The sequence below is a fragment of the Leiobunum rupestre genome, chromosome 6 (assembly GCF_980474605.1).
Source record: "Leiobunum rupestre chromosome 6, qqLeiRupe1.1.hap1, whole genome shotgun sequence".
Classification (NCBI taxonomy): Eukaryota; Metazoa; Arthropoda; class Arachnida; order Opiliones; family Sclerosomatidae; genus Leiobunum; species Leiobunum rupestre.
The window spans coordinates 36,377,544-36,396,301 of NC_143389.1; the positions used below are offsets into that span (position 1 = coordinate 36,377,544).

The window sequence follows — 18,758 nt, forward strand, 5'->3', positions numbered from 1 at the left end:
TTTCAAGTCGAACTCCTTTTTGTCCTCCGGGAGTAAAATCTAAAAGTTCACGTCTGCGAGTGTGTTCCCTGCCTCCGGGCTTGGCTTTATTATCCCTAGTCCCCGCTGTAATATACAACTTTGTTGGAACAATAATGGGTTCGATGTAAACGCGAGGATAAAAAAAATGAATATATTTTCGAGTCTTTCTCGGACACTTCTAGGACGAACTTCCGAACTGTTTTTCCGCGTAGCGTGGCGAGCATTTGTTGTCATTCAAATATCGTAAAGGCAAAGTGTATGAAATAATGAAATTCAATGGACGTAAGCATATTCATCATCGGGGGAAGGGGGGGGGGGTTTCTTTTTGAAATTTAATTTAATATCCGACCTAAACCTTATACTCGAAGTTCATCTCATTTCGCCCATTGGCCTATATAGAAAGATTACAATGAATTTCGTTTTCAAGGAAATTTCACAACTATTTGGTTTCCACCTCCTTTCACGTTTATTAATTTTCAAAGTTAAATTGTCGGCGCTTAAAAGCTGGTTCAAAGTTCAAAAATTATTTAATTGTATAGCGGTTTTGTCCCACGTATGAATGACCTAAATAATTCGTTAGAAATTAAATTTACTTGAAATTAAAAGCTTACATGTACAAGCATTAGAACATAACATTTGTTTTGGTTTAAGGCATTCGTAAAAGTGTTATTTTTAACGATAATATGTTGATACCACCTAGGAGCAACAAACACAGCACCCCACACAAGGAGAACGTAACCCGTCAAAAGTCGTGCATTTTCTTGTGTACAGTTTTCATTGGTTAGAAGCTATAGCGCCTGCTGCCGTCGGAAGGGAAAAATTCGGAAATTGTCTGCCCCCCCCCAGCGTAAAGGCTCGTCCAATAAAATTTGTACACAACACTGCGTTAGCGTGTTTAAAGGCTAGCTGTGTTCTCCTTGTGTTTGTTGCTCCTATGCCACCCACTGAGAACTAGTTTATGTAACAGACAATATATTTTATTTATAAACATAATAATCAGCTAGGCTAATACCCAAGGGACCACCTTAGGTCCAAGTCATCTAGCGACTTATAATACGTAGCAAGTCATTCATGCCACGCGAGCCAACAGCTCCCTACACTAACTATTACCGATGGGGAAACTCCTTGAACCAGTGGGGAGAGAATTTGCAAACTCAACGCGGAAGAAAGAACCCAGTGCCACAAGTTGGGATCGAACCCGGCTCCTCTTGCTGCGAGGCGAAAGCGCTAACCACTCCGCCACCCCACCCCATGCCAAAAGTATCCGTTTTTATTGTATACTACCCGTGTGAATATTAAAAGAACATTTTTGATTTAAAATGGTTCATTAGTTAGTTGGCATCATTCCAAATTTTATACGGTTGAGATACAAATTCAGAATAAATTGTTTGTTTTTAAATTTTTTTAATAATAATTACACGGAGTAAACGCAATGAGTACATATTAATTCAATAATAAAAAATACTAATCATTATATAATATCTTTAATTTCTAAGAATCTATCTCCAGCAGGTGGTAGAGGTAATTGTTTTGTGTTTGCTTATTTGAACATTAACACTGCCTATTTCACTTCCGGTATACGCTTCTCTATTTTAGAGTATTGGAGGCAGTCGCGCTCCAGTACTCGCAGCCACACTTTTTGTAGAAATTCATTCACGCTAGGGATATTATACCGATACGCATTCGGTTTTCACGGAAGTAAACAAAATCGACCCTGTATGATCCGAGACGACCCTAATCTGATCCCGGCTCATTCTGTAGAGTGCCTGCACAACGAGGGTAATAGAATTAAGGATTTAGACATCTAATTCCAACGGCTTAAAGAAACTATAATTATGATGGATCAACGAATGCTACATTTATGCCGCGGAAGCCTTCGCGGCTTTACTGCTCATAATTTACTGATATTTATGATTTATAAACCATATTTTCCTGATAAAATTGTTTTACAAATGCTTTATTTCGCTCGCGTTACCTTTTCTAACGAAATTTCTTTTGAGAAAATTAGCAATACCTTGCGCAGTCCATTTTTTTGTACATTTGTTCGAATTTCATTCGTCCGAACGGTGGTACAAATGTCCGAATGCCGGAAAACAGGATCGTATGTCCGAAAACGTATTTCATTTGCCGGAAAAATTTATCACAACTTTTGTTGGTGATTTAGTCGTTCAATTTATGTTAACTTTACTGGCGAATTTCATTTGTTCGAATAATCGTTTGTCCGTTTTTTCAAACATTAGGAATTGGTTGTTTTTTTTTAAAAATATTGTTAATATAAGAAAATAGTACCATTAACGTGAACCTAACCTAAAATAGCCACAACATTCAACGCAATTCCCACTTACTATATCGGCCAAAGGAAAAATGGACATAATAGGATAAAATGATTAGACATTATAATGCTTATATCCGTTTATTTAAGCAATAAGAAATACCAATTTAGCGACAGAATTCGGACAAGTGATGCTACCGATTCGGACGAATGAAACAAACAAGTTGTCCAATTCGAACAGTTGAAACATTTTTTTATTTCGGTGGTTCGGACGAATGAAATTCGAACAAATGTACCTACCCCGCGCATTCGCGTAACATTAGCGGTATAGTGGATATGTATTATATACTTATGGTTAGACTCGAGGGTATTTTTGCAACATTTGACCAGCTTCATACTTGCCCGACACGTTCGATGAAACGGTAGGAATGTAAGTGACTTAGACGTTACGAAGCTACGGTGAACGGCGATAAATTTGATCCCAAGACGTGCTTCGGAATACGCATTAATTAAGCTAACTGAAAACGTGTCAACTGGCGAATCTTCTCACAGTGAAAACTCGATTAAAACGGAGAAAGGAAACGCCGATTCCCAAATCATCCGCCTTATTAAATCAACGACGTACTATTGGAAATTTGCAGTCATAACATTTCTATCTCTGGCAAAATCGCGCGGGAGCTCACGATTCAATTTAAGCTCCCCCAATCGTCTCTCTCGCATAATGGTTTACGTGATTTCTGGCGAAATATTTCGAATCTCCGTCATATGGAAGATTGCGCTATGTTGTATTTAGTCCCAGTCTACTTCAATAATTGTTGTTTCAAAGTTCGAAATATTTTCTCAGCTCTCCTCTCTATTCTTTTATAATTTTGAAAACGTTTTACGCACGACGAAGTAAAAAAATACAGTTAAGTGAAAAATAAACAGTTCTATAAACTTAAGACACGTTTTCTCACGTACGCTATTCTTCGATAATATCGAATGCACGAACGACTCAAATTCAAATACAAGTAGTGAATCTGGTTCACACCGGCTATAGAAGCGCGGAATAAATTCGTTTTTTGATTCTCAATAAAACTAATTACATTTAAACCGTTTTTTTAAACTTAGGAACTATCGCGAATTTACGCCCTAAGAATACGAGTTTCAACGAAGAAGGATTGAATTTCTAACGACTCAATGCGCATTTCGGTTGAATCATTCGGTTCAAATTACGCCCGAAAAAGTCTAATTTAATATACGCCAGTAATACGGACATTTCATCATACTCTGGCCAAACAATAAACAAATAGAAATTCGTGAGGGCATTGAATTCGTTTACGGGTAAACGCCTCCGTTTTTTTTTTGCTATTTTTCCAAAAGCCGGATTGTATTCTTTTCCCGCTCCGGGAAGATTATATTATATCGGAAAAAGAAACAAAAAGTTTAGCATAATGCAGGCGTAGGCACGAAACGCGGCAGGCATACTTAGTCGCCATCCCCGGCTCTTCGATATTGTTACAAACCCATCCTCCAGTTGCAAATTCGTAACGACAGCGTATTGATTGAAAAGCATTCAATCTTCGCGGCGTTCGTACGTCGGAAAAAAATAGCGCGAGGCATCGCCGATACGTTACGAAGTAGCGAGGGTATTTCGACGGCTTGGACTACTTCCCCGTTGCGATTCTTTTCGCTTTCGCGCGCAATATTTTCCAGTTCCCACGGATATTTTAGCTGGATTTCCCCCAAAAATCATGGACAAAAAAACCCTCGCTTTCGCCCTCCCTCTGATGGCTCGGTCACGTACGTAAATCGAGTAATTGACTTTGGTAGATGAACTGCTTTTTACCACACGTTTCGAGTATCGAGTGAAACCGCGTAATCCTCGAGTGTTTTCCATTCACGCGGAGAGTTTCGCTGCCCTCGGCGCTCTACCGAACTGCAGTCTCGACAAAGGAGGCCACTTGACTTTATAAGTATTCAAAGTTTGTATCACTAATCTCCGACTCAACGGAAAATAAATTGAATGTCAGATAATTTCTGAACTACCACATTTTTCATATCTTAATTCGTAAGGGCCTTAGGTAGAAGAATAAATAAGGATAAGCATTTAAATAAAATGTTCATCGAATCTTACTTCGCAGTCCTTAAAATATAATTTAAAGTTAGGTTGAATTGAAAATTAGGCAAATCCCCTAAGCCATCTTAAAGCGATAATCTTAGGTAGGGTTATATTTACCAGTTTATTTGGTTACGAAATTTTACAAGCGAAATCTCGATATCAACACTTCAAATAAAACTATCTTTTTCGCTCGAGATAATTTTTTAATAATAATATGTAATATGGAACAATAAAATAATTAAATATTTATTTTTCTTATCTTTATAAAAATAATTTGTTAAATTTATTATTTTAAAACGTCTATTAAAATTGTAATTGTTATTTTTACCATGGTTCCTATTAAGAATTTTAATGTTTATAATTTAGAGGTTAAAATGTGACCAAACAATCATTATAAATAAATTAACCCCTAATAATTCAATATAATAAAAATATATATTTGCGCGAGCTCGGGTTAGTTACGTAACGATGGCCATTTTGGCCCCAAAAAATCGATATCTAGCCCATTTGAGGAGTAAGAAAACTGTTAGGGTAATGTAGAAAAATCACCCCAAAAACCCGAGAATTGGGTGAAATTTTTATCGCATCAAAAGTCGATTTAGCTTCGTGAAAGCCTATATTCCTTCGCAAAAATAAAACGGAAAAGAAATTTGTATACTGAGAAAAAGTGAAAGCAGGTGAAAGGGATATTTTGCTTTATTTACACGATATTAGGACTTATTTTCCAAGTCTATACGCGTCGTAATTTAGCGAGGAAACCTCCAATACACATTACGATGACAATTGGGAAAACGTGTTACCCTTAATTCCCAAAACGCAATATTATACAACGACCATCTTCATTAAAACCTAATTCCTTCCTATACAATTACCCAATTTGATTCTTATCTTCGCAATAATCGAATGAATTTGTATAGCTCCAATAAACAAGAAAATATAAGAAAGATTACAACACGCGTATAATCTATTTTCCTTGAAAATGAAAACTCCATTTTCAATTCCCTCCCCGCAAAACGTCCCGCCTTTCCTTCTTTAAGCAGTCCCGTTACAAATAATTCGGGTTTTCCTTACGTAAGAAGTTCAAAGAACTGCGAGCGCGCGGCGCTGCGAAAGACATTTTGTGAATGAAAACCAGACCACTAATCGAAGGTTTCCCCCCCTTTCCCGGTTGCCCCCCCCCTCCTCGTCTTTGATAGTATTGAAAGAAAGCTAAGAAAGCGAGAGTAAAACATTTACACCGCCTATTACCGAAAATTAGATTGCGCAAGCGAATGTTTGATTATCTTTAACGTAAATCAACAGCGTTGAAATTAGACCTATACACGTAATATATATTAATTAAGTGCACGATTCTACGTACCTTAACACGCGAAAATTCTCGATACGAATCGTAACCACTCCCTTCAGATTAAGTATTGAAAGCTTTAAGACGGGCCACGCTAAACCGGGTTAAGGCGGTTTTACTAAACCAAAGTTCCCTTTTTAACCCAGGTTTGTAACTATCAACGTAAGTAAGATAATACTAATATGTACCACAACACTGAACCGTTTTAGTTAATGATAGTCTGTCGCTCAACGATTGCGTAATAGAAAGTTTTGGAAAGTGCAATTCGTTACTGCCTGCTCCCTTTGATGGCATCATTTCTGCCAAGTTAGCCTGGTGGCGATAAATACGAGCGAAAACGTTTTAAGTCTCAAATTCGAAAATAACTACTTTCAGAAACGAAGCGTTTATATTCTGATTAAATAATTTGTCATTATTTTCATATTAAAGTAGGCGTTGTTTCTATACTTTTAAAAGCTTTTCAATTTTTCGTAAGTAGTGACCGTTACTCAAAACACACTTAGCATATGTCAGAGGTTGAAGTACATCACTTATGACGTTTAAAGCGACATATATTAGCTACATATTTCAGTACTGCCTTAAATCGAACCACTTAAATATAAAAAAGCTTCTTATATTACATACACGCGTTATACTGACATCAAAGCCATGTATGGCCAAAAAACTACTTTCCTGCAGGTTTGCACGTGCAAATTCAACAAAATCGCAACATCTCGATGTGTTTCTCCCTATTTTTTTTCAAACTCGGTGGTTAAGTAGACCTTCTTGTACCTTGAAAGCTCCTAAAGGGAAAAGTTTCAATGGCCATTCGTTTTGTCATGGCAACCAAAAATGTTTTTCACAACAATCACGGTTTGTATTTAATTTCATAAAATTAAAAAAATTAAATTTTGGCAAAACAATTAGTAAAATCGGTAAGACTGGGTACACTCAATCAAATACAATCGGTGATTTTCCCATACTATTTTACTTTGAGAACGTTTAAATTTGAGTTGTGAAAAACAAATTTGGTTCCCATGGAAAAACGAATGGCCATTGAAACTTTTCCCTTTAGGGGCTTTCAAGGTACATGAAGGTCTACTCAACACCCGAGTTTGAACAAAATCGGGTAGAAACAGCTCAAGTCTCCTTGTATGATTATAATTTGGCCGCGCGAGAAATCTTACGCAATGTAACAGCCAGCATTTCATTCATTAAAAAAACGTAACGTTTTTCCGCCCTATACCGAAGATTTTAATTAGAGATTATAAATTGATACTGGATACTTTAGTCTCTCTCTCTCTCTCTCTCTCTATCTGATACTCCATTTCGGGACAAATAAAATTATAGCACATTATTTCGTAATTAGTACGAATTAGTTTGAAGAAATATTATTAAAAGATGAATAAATATGTATTTATGGGTCAATAACGCTTTTTATCTTTATTGTCGATAGCTCGAGGGTCTGTATAGCGACGTCTTGGCGTCTGATAGTGATAACACCCGCTGAAAAAGGTGCCACTTTAAGCTTAACGCGCCACAAGTCATGCTTGAAGATAACGAAGGCGAGAGGCTATCACTTGAGTGGTCGATTATTTAATTGGAATCTTATAGATTTCTTAACACCGATGGCGAAACTAGTACAAAAACCTTACAATAGGTCTACGTTGCGTTCATCTAGTGGAAGGATGTAGGTTTTGCCAGTTCAAATTTTTCGGGAAAATTCAAAATCACCGGTTATAATAAAGAGGTTAAGCGATTTTTATTAACGTGGACGTCTAAGGCTCCCTTTAATAAATGTTATCAAGCATTATGTTCCCGCGAAAATTTCTACGGTGCAAAGTTGTTTGGGACAATTTAATATACTTGGACGTTTGGGGAACATTGAATTTTCCTTTCAAGCGAACAAACGCTTATTTCCATCCCTCTGTCGGGAAAAATAGGCGTTATTGGTCACATTTATGAAACAGGAGACAGTGGCGTAGACAAGGGAAGGGTTTCCGTGTCCAACCCCCCCCCCCTTGGGCGTATCTTCGGCTGTACTATAATTTCACCCCCTTCTCGACCCCTCTCAGGTACTTTACATAGTTTGAACCCCTTCCTTGGAGGATTTCTGGCTACGCCACTGTCAGGAGACCCTACCTAACAGGATCACTCCTTGTGATACCTTGGCACACGCGCAAACCTAATGAAGCATTTTTTTAAAGGAAACAGTATAAACGTTTCTACTTTTTAAGGAATCCAAAATGTCCTTAATTAGTTCAATTTTGAGCCAATTGGGCTTGTCTACGGTCTAACACCTGTAGAAAAAGAAGTCCCTCGTTTGCTTTTCCGTATTATCCCGTGCGAAATATTTGAATTTTATCACCCGACGAGAAGCTTCGGCTATTTCTCAGTTTAATGAATGAAAATTACGTTTTAAAAAATACTTAATATACCAATTTCCCTTGATAAACATAAAGTAGATGTGTACCTTTTCATATTTTTTACCTCTCCGAGGGAACTTTGTACCCTAGAAGGGGTTATACAACCACCATGTCTGTCTGTCTATCTGTCTGTGGGTGGGTCTGTCTGTCAGGCCTGCGAACGCGTTCGCATTTTCGGGGCAAAGGGTAATCACTGCGTACCCAGTTTCTTAGAATCAGGGAAAAGGCTTTTCCAAAAGCGCCCTCTTTTTGTCATTGGGTGAAGTATAATTTTTTAATCGGCCGGGATTAGAACCCGAGCCATCTTGCACGACAGGTGAGCTTTCTACCGCAGAACCACGGATACAGTTTCGCTTCACTGAAAATTAAAAACTCTTCCGAGGAGAGGTATATTTATATTTACAAATAATAAAATTTTTGCAAGGCTGGCGTTAGGGCAAGGTGTGTGAGGGCCCCACTTTCAGTGTCAAACTATTTTGGGGCTCATATCTCATCTTTCGCTACCTAGGGCCTCGTACACCGTAACGCCTGGCCTGGCTTAGTTCATAAGACGGTGAACGTGTTAAATTCGAGACACTAGGACTTGATTAGTGAAGCCATGGACAGTAAATTAAGAGGACAGGTTTTCGATACCCTTCCACAGTGCATTTTCAGCTCGAGAGACTCCGAGCGAGTATTGCAAGGTCATTTGTACCACGTGATCTTAAAATTTCAAAATGGCAATCTAACGCGGTTGATATTGTTACGTAATTTTTTGCGCTTTACATTTTAAAAATTTTTAATTTTGGTTTTTTAATTCAATAAAAACTATCAACTGATATTTAGTACATCATATTTAATCTATAAAAACGTGAAAAAATACCTTTTTTCTTTTTTCGAACAGTATCGTCCACTCTTAGCGATACTTGTTTTTTTTTCAAATAACCTTGGCCGACTCCCTCAGTGTGATTGGTTTACGGGGGCTAAAAACCAGGCTTTTTACCGATCCTCTAAAATCTACTATCCATGGTGAAGCATAGAGCTCGGGGAAACGGATAAATTAACCGCCAAAATTACAATCAATCAGATAAAATTCGATCAACTGTTTATTTATGGATATTATTCGCGACTATTATACGATTTAATATGCAAGAAATAAGTTTTTATTCGGATGATTTTTGTGTATGGATATAAAAGAAATGAACGGAAAATTTCTTATCTAGAGGCGCGCAAATAAAGTTCTAATACATAACCACAAACTAAATCCAATTAATTCTTCAAAATATACTTGGTATAAAAAGTCGTCGACAATTTAGAACGTTCGGCAGATCTAATTTTTATCTCTCAACTGCCCAATTGCTTTTTAAACGAGATAGGTGTAGCCTCCGATAATTTTGTTCACCGGGAGATTTAATAGTCTTTTAAATGATTTTACCGAAAGTACTTAAAAGGTTGGGCGATCCGGCGCACCAAACGACGTAGCGCCACCGTTCGAGAAAGTTTAGAAGTTCTTTTACGTTTAGAACAATGAATTTCATTCAAGCGTCGTCAATGGGTTTCGGAGACCTTTTAGAAGAAATAAGAATGGTTGGGCGCTCCACCCTCGCCACAACCCTTCAATTTATAGTTTATTTCGCAGCGTGTACCGTCGAAGGAGGGAGATAAAACCTTTTAACAAAACTGTTCCAACCTTTTAATGCCGAGATATTGCTATTATTTTGATGATGATTATTACGTTCGTTCGCATCCTCGGGGCACTTTCCGCTACACGATTTTGGTCATTTTGCAGAACCCGTTTGGGGGAACGCGTCGTACCAGATACGAAATATAGACCTTTTGACGTTGCCGAGGGAAAAGGGTACGGGTTATCGACTTTTTCCATTGGGTCCCCTGGCGGCTATAGGCCTGGACGCAACACCCTCGTGAACGGGTTATCCACCGTTTCGAGAGAAATCGCCCTTTATTTCACGCGAAATACTAATTCGCGCCCGTTTTAATTCTAGAGGCACGTGGCTAGATACGATTACATTGCCGTGGCATTGTTTCCAAAAACTTTCCAGACTATTTCTTTTTGACCGCGTTAATCTCGACTTTTATTCAGTGTTAATGGAGAAAGCCCCACATTCGTGTACTCTCCCGTTGCGTGTTCCTACAGATTAGCCCCGTTCGCATTTGCATATTCATTTTTTTTTCACAATAGCCTTCGGGTTACCTTTAGCTCTAGTTCCATTAGATTATTTTTTTATTTACGCTCGTAACACGTATTTTTACATTTGGTGCTTAAAATTATTTTTAAATTCAGTAGTACCTTAATTTAAAAAATATTAAAATTTAAACATTCAAAAGGAAGGTATGTGAAGTCGGTGAAGTTAAATATAGTGTATAATGTTTTTTTTTTAAATTTCAGCGCTTAATATTGCATAATAACGTGTGAGAGGGAATAGAAGGTTGAAAGGCCCCATTTTATTTAAAAAAATGCGTGAAACAAGATTTTTTCGATAATTTTAAATTTGGATAAGGGATTTTAAATTATAATTAATTATAATTTTATAAAAAAAATTGGCAATTACAAGTACCCGAGTTGTTATTTAAAACTGCAGTCAGGAAAATAACTTTATGCATTTATTGCGATAAAAATGGTGTTGGAGCCAGGTAATTGGCAAGTATTAAATAAAATATTTAAAACAAATGCTTAAAACATATTTGAAACAACCAATTTAAAAAACACTATTTTGTTTTAAAAGGTTTAAGAAGTTTTAAACAATTTTTATTTTAATATATTTAATGAAGAATTTTTCTTGTGAATTTTTTAATTTAAATTCTATTTTTACGCAAAGTAAATTGCGACGAAGAATTAAACGAGGTATTGTGTATTTAGGCTAAAACGTATGGTTTTCCCCAAAAGTGTGTTAGAGCTAGTAGACACATCGTCTACTTAATAAAAGTTAATATATCAACATGCCTAAGAAGCGAGCTAACATTATGTTGCGCAGTGCTTTCAGCTGATTCTCAGATATCAGTTGCTTCATCTGCAAATAGTTACTGCAGTTCAGATATCAGATTATCTACATTTACGTTCAGATAGTATAAGATCAGGTGATAAAGGTCAAAAGGCAAACCAGAAATTTAAACTTGAAAATAATTTTAATTCATTGTAAACCGTCGGACAGAATGTAATGTTAATGTTGATTTGCTTTCTACAAGTTTATAAATATACTACACGTATAGGTCAGATATCTGTTCAGCTAACTGAATCTGGTGAGATGAAATATAAAAATCAGAACAGATGGGTTACTTGGGATAATGAATCGGATAAGATATAAATTAGATTGTTTACGGTGTAGTATTCAAACGAGCCAACATTTTTGTACAACTTCGTTGGTGAACACCGTTTTCTGAGATTATTAATTCTTAAAAATACTACTACAAAATATGTCAACTTACTTTAATAAAGGTGGACAAGATTAGTATTTTAATTTAAATTTGCTAAATCAAAGGTATGTGTAGGAAAATTACTATATGCTAAGCTTCGATCATGAAAATAAAGACGGTTCAAATCTTAGTCAACAAAACCTTTTTGTGTGGCGAACACATTGAGGAACGTTTTTCTCCATTTACACCAAGCAACTCAGTTTCCACCAACAATGTGTTGCTAAAATGTTCGCTGGTGTGAATACGCTTAATTCCATAAGACGACGCAGTTACCAAACCCCGGATGCACAAAATTTCACGTGTACTTCAGTTAGGTCTCTGTTAGAACGGAATAATGCAAACGCGAATATATACTCGCTCCTTGAAAGTTAAGGGAGCGTATTTTTAGGTCAAATGGGTCGTTTGATCGTCTGACGGTTGACCGCTTAGAATTTAAGTGTCTTTGGTGTGTAGTGAGCGCGAACGATTTCCGATGCTCCAATTTTATACACCAATGGTCTCTTATAGAATCCCCCGCATCGGGACCTTTTTTTTTCAGAGATGTGTATTTTCTATAGTCCTAGCGTAAAAAACACGGCGCGCAAGGTCAAGATCAAGCATCGATTCTAGAAGGCTAGCCTTTTTATTTTCGAGCGTGTTTTTCCTCATTTCTGTCTGGCGCACTCTAGGTTACCAACCCCTCCAATCCCGCAACGAGGAAGTGATATTACAGTGTGTCAAGACGGAAATAACTGATCGGAAAATCCCCTCAATTCCAAAGAGGTCTATTTTTAAACATTCAGGTATATCACTATAGGTTGAATTTTTTTTATTAGCGTTGTAAAAGTTTAATAGTTTTGGTTCACGCTTTTAAATTTTTACTTCGATATATAAGATGAAAATGTTTTATTAAACTTTTCCTTCGATAATATAAAATGGATATCTTTTTTTCACACTGTTAAATTTTTACTTTGATAATATAAGACGACTAGTTTCTGTTCACGCTTTTAAATTTTTACTTCGATAATATAAGACGACTAATTTTTACCTCTCTGAGGGGACAAAGTCCCCTAGGAGGGGTTATACAATCACCGTGTCTGTCTGTGGGTCTGTGGGTCTGTCAGGCCTGCGAACGCGTTCGCATTTTCGGGGCAAAGGGTAATCACTGCGTACGCAGTTTCTCGAAGGGTTGGCAAAACCACCGTGTGACGGTGAGCGTTAGCGGATGCATTTGCGGTTTGGGTTGGATGGTGTTTTTTCGCTCACCGTCGTGACGGTTTGGTGTTTTACGTTTTTGTAATGTTTATGCGTAGGTTGTGAGTGTTGAGTTTGTGTTCTGATGGTTGTGCATGTTGAGTCTGTTGTGTTTGTATGGGCGTTTTCTCTCCAACTTCTTCTTAATGACGGACCGAGTGCTGAGTGTAATGCTACCTCTCAACGTCCAATGGCAGGGTTTCCACCAGTTGTACACGGTATTCGTCTTAGTATCAATTTGCGATCGCATCGGGCGGGATTTGAAACCGAGACGTCCTGCTTGACAGGCGGACGTTCTACCACAGAACCACCGACACTTGTTACGCTTTATTGAAAATTAGACCTTCAGCTTTATCGGAAGCTTATTTAATATTACGAAATTTTGGTTTAATTGAAATAGAATTGAAATTGAAATTATTGCATCGAAGAAATTCTAATTTAGCGTTTCACTATTGATTAAAAACAAATGCGCCACCCAGGTTTCGAACCCAGGCCATTCGGCTTGGCAGTCAAGCGCTCTACCACAGAACCACCGATAGCTGCTTAGGTTCACTGAAATTAAGACACGCATCGTAAGCATAATAGGTAATAAAGTCTTTTTTTATTAATGAATTTATGAAGGCCTAATCTGGTTTTTTTACGAATGAAATTTTAAAGGTTAAATCTTGTTTTAGCGCAGTCAGCCGAGATAAGAGGGTTAAAGGGTAGACCCTGTGGGTGGTCCACTTTGTTACTTTTTGTTATTTATTTACGGGTATTATTAACGACCTATATATAGTTGTGTTAATTCAAAGTTGATAATTTAAAGTTTATTGCTTTAAGAGCTGGCGGTTAGTCAAGTGGCTCTCTGTGCTTTGTTGATGGTAAGGTTTTTGCTTCTTGTAAATATATTTGGTGTGGATATTTGGATATCTACGATTTCTAACGCAGTCAATGATTTCCTGGGTGTGCGAGTCATTATATGATATTGGAAATTGGACGGCATTGGTCTTTTTCATGCGGTATGTGTCACAACGTCAACTGGAAGTCTACATGTACGAGTGTTGAAATAAAATGAGCGTTAAAGATGCGGCAAGTATTTCGTAAGCGAGAAAAATACAAATACCAACTCGATTGTTTCGACTCAATTATTTAAATTAAAATTAAAATTTTATACCGGGCAGGGTTTGAACCGAGAATACGTTTTTCGTAAATAACTCTGAATTGCGGAGATATCTTTGGGGGTCGTGTCGAGAAATTAATACCACTAGGGACCATTCTTCCGAGGAGAGGTATATTTTGGCTTGCCAACTTGTTATTCACGCTTTTAAATTTTTACTTGGATAATATAAGACGACTATTTTTTATTCACGATTTTAAATTTTTACTTCGGTAATATAAGATGACTATTTTTCACGCTGTTAAATGTCTACTTTGATAATATAAGACGACTAGTTTCTGTTCACGCTTTTAAATTTGTATTTCGATAATATAAAACGACTAATTTTTCACTCTGTAAATGTTTACTTTGACAATATAAGCTGAATATCTTTTTATAACGTTTTACGTCGATATCATAAAATAACAATAATTATTAGCTAGGCTAGGCTGACGTCCAAAACCAATTTTTGATGCCTTTAATTCAAATGGACCGGTTATACCCCGAAGGAGGGTGGTGGCAAGCCCTTGCATGGCACGTGAGCCAACAGTTCTCTACACTTACTATTATCCTCATCAAGTTTTAATGGAAAGGTGGAAACCTAATAACTCGGAGGAAAACCCCTTTAATCAGTGGTAACAGTAATCACAGTGCCCAAAATTTAGTTTAAATTTAATAGTATCTATAATCAATACATTTTTAACCCTAATGAAACTTGAACTCCTTAATTAGAGCACGATGTTATCTGGCCGCTTTGCAGTACTTACACTGCATAATGAAGCAGAAGCTAATCTTGTAGCTAGTTTCTCCAATGACCCGAAGACATTTATACGGACTCTATGTGCTCCTCTCCAAATTGATTAGCCAAGTCATTGAACGCGAGCCTCGAAGCTAAAATGTATCGATAAATTGAATACCTTATAAGTATTCAACTAAATTACATATAATTAAGCCTTCAATTAAAAGCCCTTAAGAAATAATTTAGAAACTCAAAAATATCGCTGCATAGGTATATATAACATCAGTAGTATATAATATACCTCGCTAGGCAGTTAAAATAAAACATTCGCAGACTCGAGGCAGTTTTAAATCATGTCAAATTTAAAGAGTGTATTAATAGAATTTCACTGCCCGGGGATTTTTCGTTATTTATCAGCCATATTTTCCGATGAAATACTATACAACTATTCGTAAACCGTCAATCTAAAATCTGTATTCAAATAAGTCATAATTCACGTTTAAAAAAATCTACGTATTATTTTTACATTTGAAATTGAAAATTGCGAAATCTCTCCCCGAATTCCGCCATCATATCGTGAGCTTGTTAATGGTGGCCAAACAAGATCTATCTAAATTGCCGGGACACGATCGACTTTGCGGGTCCTAAATTCCCATTTCGACCCGAGATTTGACTTTCGATTGTAAACGCTTATCTTCTATAGGTTGTTATTCATTTCTCGTAGTTGTAGTTTGTATAGAAATACCCGGCACTTATCCTTTCGAGAATGGGTTCTAAAATGGCTTTATTAAGAAAACTACATCCGCTCCTTCGTATCGAGATTTGCTAGATTTGGAAATTGAAGAATACTTTTAAGGGTGAACGCGCTGTTCGAAATATATAACTAGAATTGACCCGAAGTACTGAAGTCGTGATGTGACGGCGGAAAACGATAAAAGATGGTCTTTTATTTCAACATCTTTCTCAATCAAATTCGCCTTCAAAATATGAATGAAAGCGGCTTCTATATTGCGAAGAAAATGATGATATTATCTTATGGAATTCGTCTCGCGCGTATTCAATAATTGCCCTTATGCAAGGTTAATATCGCGAAGAACCGGATTTTAAATGAAATTGTTATTTTTTTCTGGCAGACTACGAGAAACGAATTATTTCGCCGTACGGAATTGGGACATTTGTAAAATATTCAAAAAAATACTAATTGTTTTTCCCAAATTCACCGTGATCAAAGGGCTTAAATTGTTTCGTTTTAAAATTACTAAATATGGTGCGAGTCACGCACTCAACCATTTGGTTTTGTCTGGTGAAATCTGAAATATTTTAGTCTCCTTCGTCGAGACGACTGGTTTGAAGATACCCTTATCCTCGCGTAGCAGAATATTTTACTCAAATGATAAGAAATTCTAAAGGGATAAATGAACAGACGGTAAAACGTGACATTGCCCTACATTCCCGTGACGTTATTGGGCGAAATCTAAAGCGGCAGTCTTTGGCTGGATGGCACGTAGAAGCCCTTCGGATAAGAGAACCCTGGCTGGCGCACTCTAAACGAGATCAAACGAATGGAGCTCTAAGGGCCGTCTTCCCGTCGACTTCCAACAGAACATAGTTATACGGATACGCAGTCTACGGAGAAAGATAGGGAAACGAAATCCCGCGTAAAGCGCAAATCAGAGATAAATTGCATTTGACTTCTTTAAATCAACGCTCTCCTTTCTCCTAAAAGGTTTTTGTCTTTATAGCTCTAATCAAGATTAGTTTAGATAGTTTTCTCGCGATAAAAGAACTATTAAGAGTCGCTTATTTTGAAAGTTCTACCAGAGATCCTGACATTTATAGAGATGCGAAACTCCCTATACCCTAAGCAAACCATTTTTTTTTCAAATTTTTGCCGATCGCAGCGACACCTGTACGTGGGGAGTAATCGCAGAGATCCTAGGATTGTTAGCGTTGTTTACCATTTTTGCGTCTCTTGGCTTGAAACGGGCGCTTCCTTCCGGCCGAAGGGCGGCGCTGATGATTGCATTTTTTTTGTCAGGTTTTCGACGGAGTTTCGCATCTCTATAACTGCCAGGATCTCTGGTTCTACCCTATAAGAATTCCAACCACTTTTACCCGTTTATTATCAGAAGTAAATCATTCGTTGTTATCAGAAAGCTATATTCACCAAAAAGTGGCTTTTTCCTTAAAGGAACAATGAATTCAAATTTTTAACTTTAACCTTGTGGCTTCTTTTTCTAATATATAAAATAAATGTATTTATTCATTCGGTTAAAAATGGTGGTAGAAGAGGAAAATGAAGGGGCTGGACCCATATGGAAATTTCCTGTCAGTTTACCAGCCCATTTGCATGGACGGGTTAAGCTAACCCTTGAAAACGTGTAGAGGAATTTTTGGGGTTGTTGACGTAGCGTTATTGTTTACAACCCAATCTCCTACAAGTTTGACATTTTTTTTTAAATTGCATAATACGCGAAACTTTATGGATTATTAGACCCAAAAATATGTATCTTTTCGGAACAGCACACTGTAGAAATAATTTAAAAGGCCTATGTATACAAGAAGATTCGCAACTCAAAACATAACAATACCATTTCTTAGGCCAATACAACATACCTATTTTTTTAGTCGGCTATTTGCGAAATGGCCCAAAAGAATAACCCTTATCGACCTTTGGGTCACATTTCGCGTAATTTACAAGAAAATACGACCTTAGCGTGTATAGGCGGTGTTACGGCCATCTCAAGCGCTTACAATTTCTTGTTCGCGAATAAAACATTTTATATAACAACAAAAAAGCAAATACAACAGGCAACGTATAAAACAATTTCGTTCAGTATAAAAGGACAACATTGTTATCCACGAGAAGTTATGAACGAAAATAAAAATTTGCGATAAACGTTTCGCCGGCACGAAGAACAAGTAAACCAGTATATTCCGCCCGCGGAGAGGACAGACAAATACAACTAAGATAAGCAAAAATCCCTCGTAGCCGCCAAATATTTCAGAATAAACTTTGCCACATTTTTACGTCCAAGTAGAAAAATTAAAATAAAACTGAATGCCCATTTCTATTCTTCCAACATTTGAGAAATTGGAAGGCAAGACAATTTTGCAAAAACGAGCAAAATTTTGATATTTCAAATGAATTTAAGGTAATAATTAACCCAAAATAGGAGATAAATAGTAAACTTCAAGTATAATTGATTCCTTTTCTTTTAGGTTTTAAAGTTAAGAAAGCAATAACCCTTTCCCTTTAAAATATTTGATTAGAGCATTGACACTACGATTTTAATTTAGCCCTGTCCCATTTCAAGGAACTCACGTTGATGAACTTTTATTTTATATCTTTTCAGTTATGCGGAAACGCCATGTTGGCGACCATCTTTCTGAGTCGAGCGGGGAACGTGGCACCAGCCGTTGTGCCTTTCGGGTGGGGACTAGCCCTCACCATCGCATTATTCGTCTCCGGGGGAGTTTCCGGTCAGTATATTAACCTCGCTTTAGTTTCATTGCCATGCACGTTACTGTGATTTCTAAGAACCTTACCAGACGATTGGGTCTAATTTACATATTCGTTGAATACGTACCCAATTTTTCCAAGAATGGATTTATTTATACTTAGGAACAGTATTTAGAAGATTTGTAACGTATCTCCTAGTCCACCCAACGGTCTACCAGTATGATCCTCCCCTTACAATTCAATAAAATCAGCTCTTTATTTTATTGGTCCCTTAAATCTGACGTCTTCACACGTGATTGAAACACACGACGGTGATGTTTCTCCTTCCCCCCCACGATTCCGAAATGGTGTTCAACAGGCGGTAAATAAAGTTATGGTATAAAATAGGAGAAGTGCCAAATAATGGTAGATAATGGTAAATAATATATTTTCATGAATTATTTAAACCTAAATTTAAGGAGATAAAACCCACAGGCTTGTAGATTTATGAAAATAAAGTTTTAGATCTTCTTATGGTGGATATATATATTCCTTTTCTGAATGATTTTCTTGATTTCACATATAATATAAACCATTATTTAAAATATTTACCATTATTTAATTTACCATATTTACCATTACCTAATTTAC

At 36.9% G+C, this 18,758-nt stretch overlaps 1 protein-coding gene across 1 annotated transcript in view; it reads left to right on the forward strand.

The window, feature by feature from the left end:
• LOC149940780 (aquaporin-7-like) overlaps positions 1 to 18,758 on the forward strand; it is a 32,005-nt gene that overhangs the window by 6,230 nt on the left and 7,017 nt on the right. Inside the window, exon 2 of the mRNA XM_090178010.1 lies at positions 18,022 to 18,148. Coding sequence (XP_090034136.1) covers positions 18,022 to 18,148 — 127 coding nt within the window. The remainder of the gene's footprint in view (positions 1 to 18,021; positions 18,149 to 18,758) is intronic.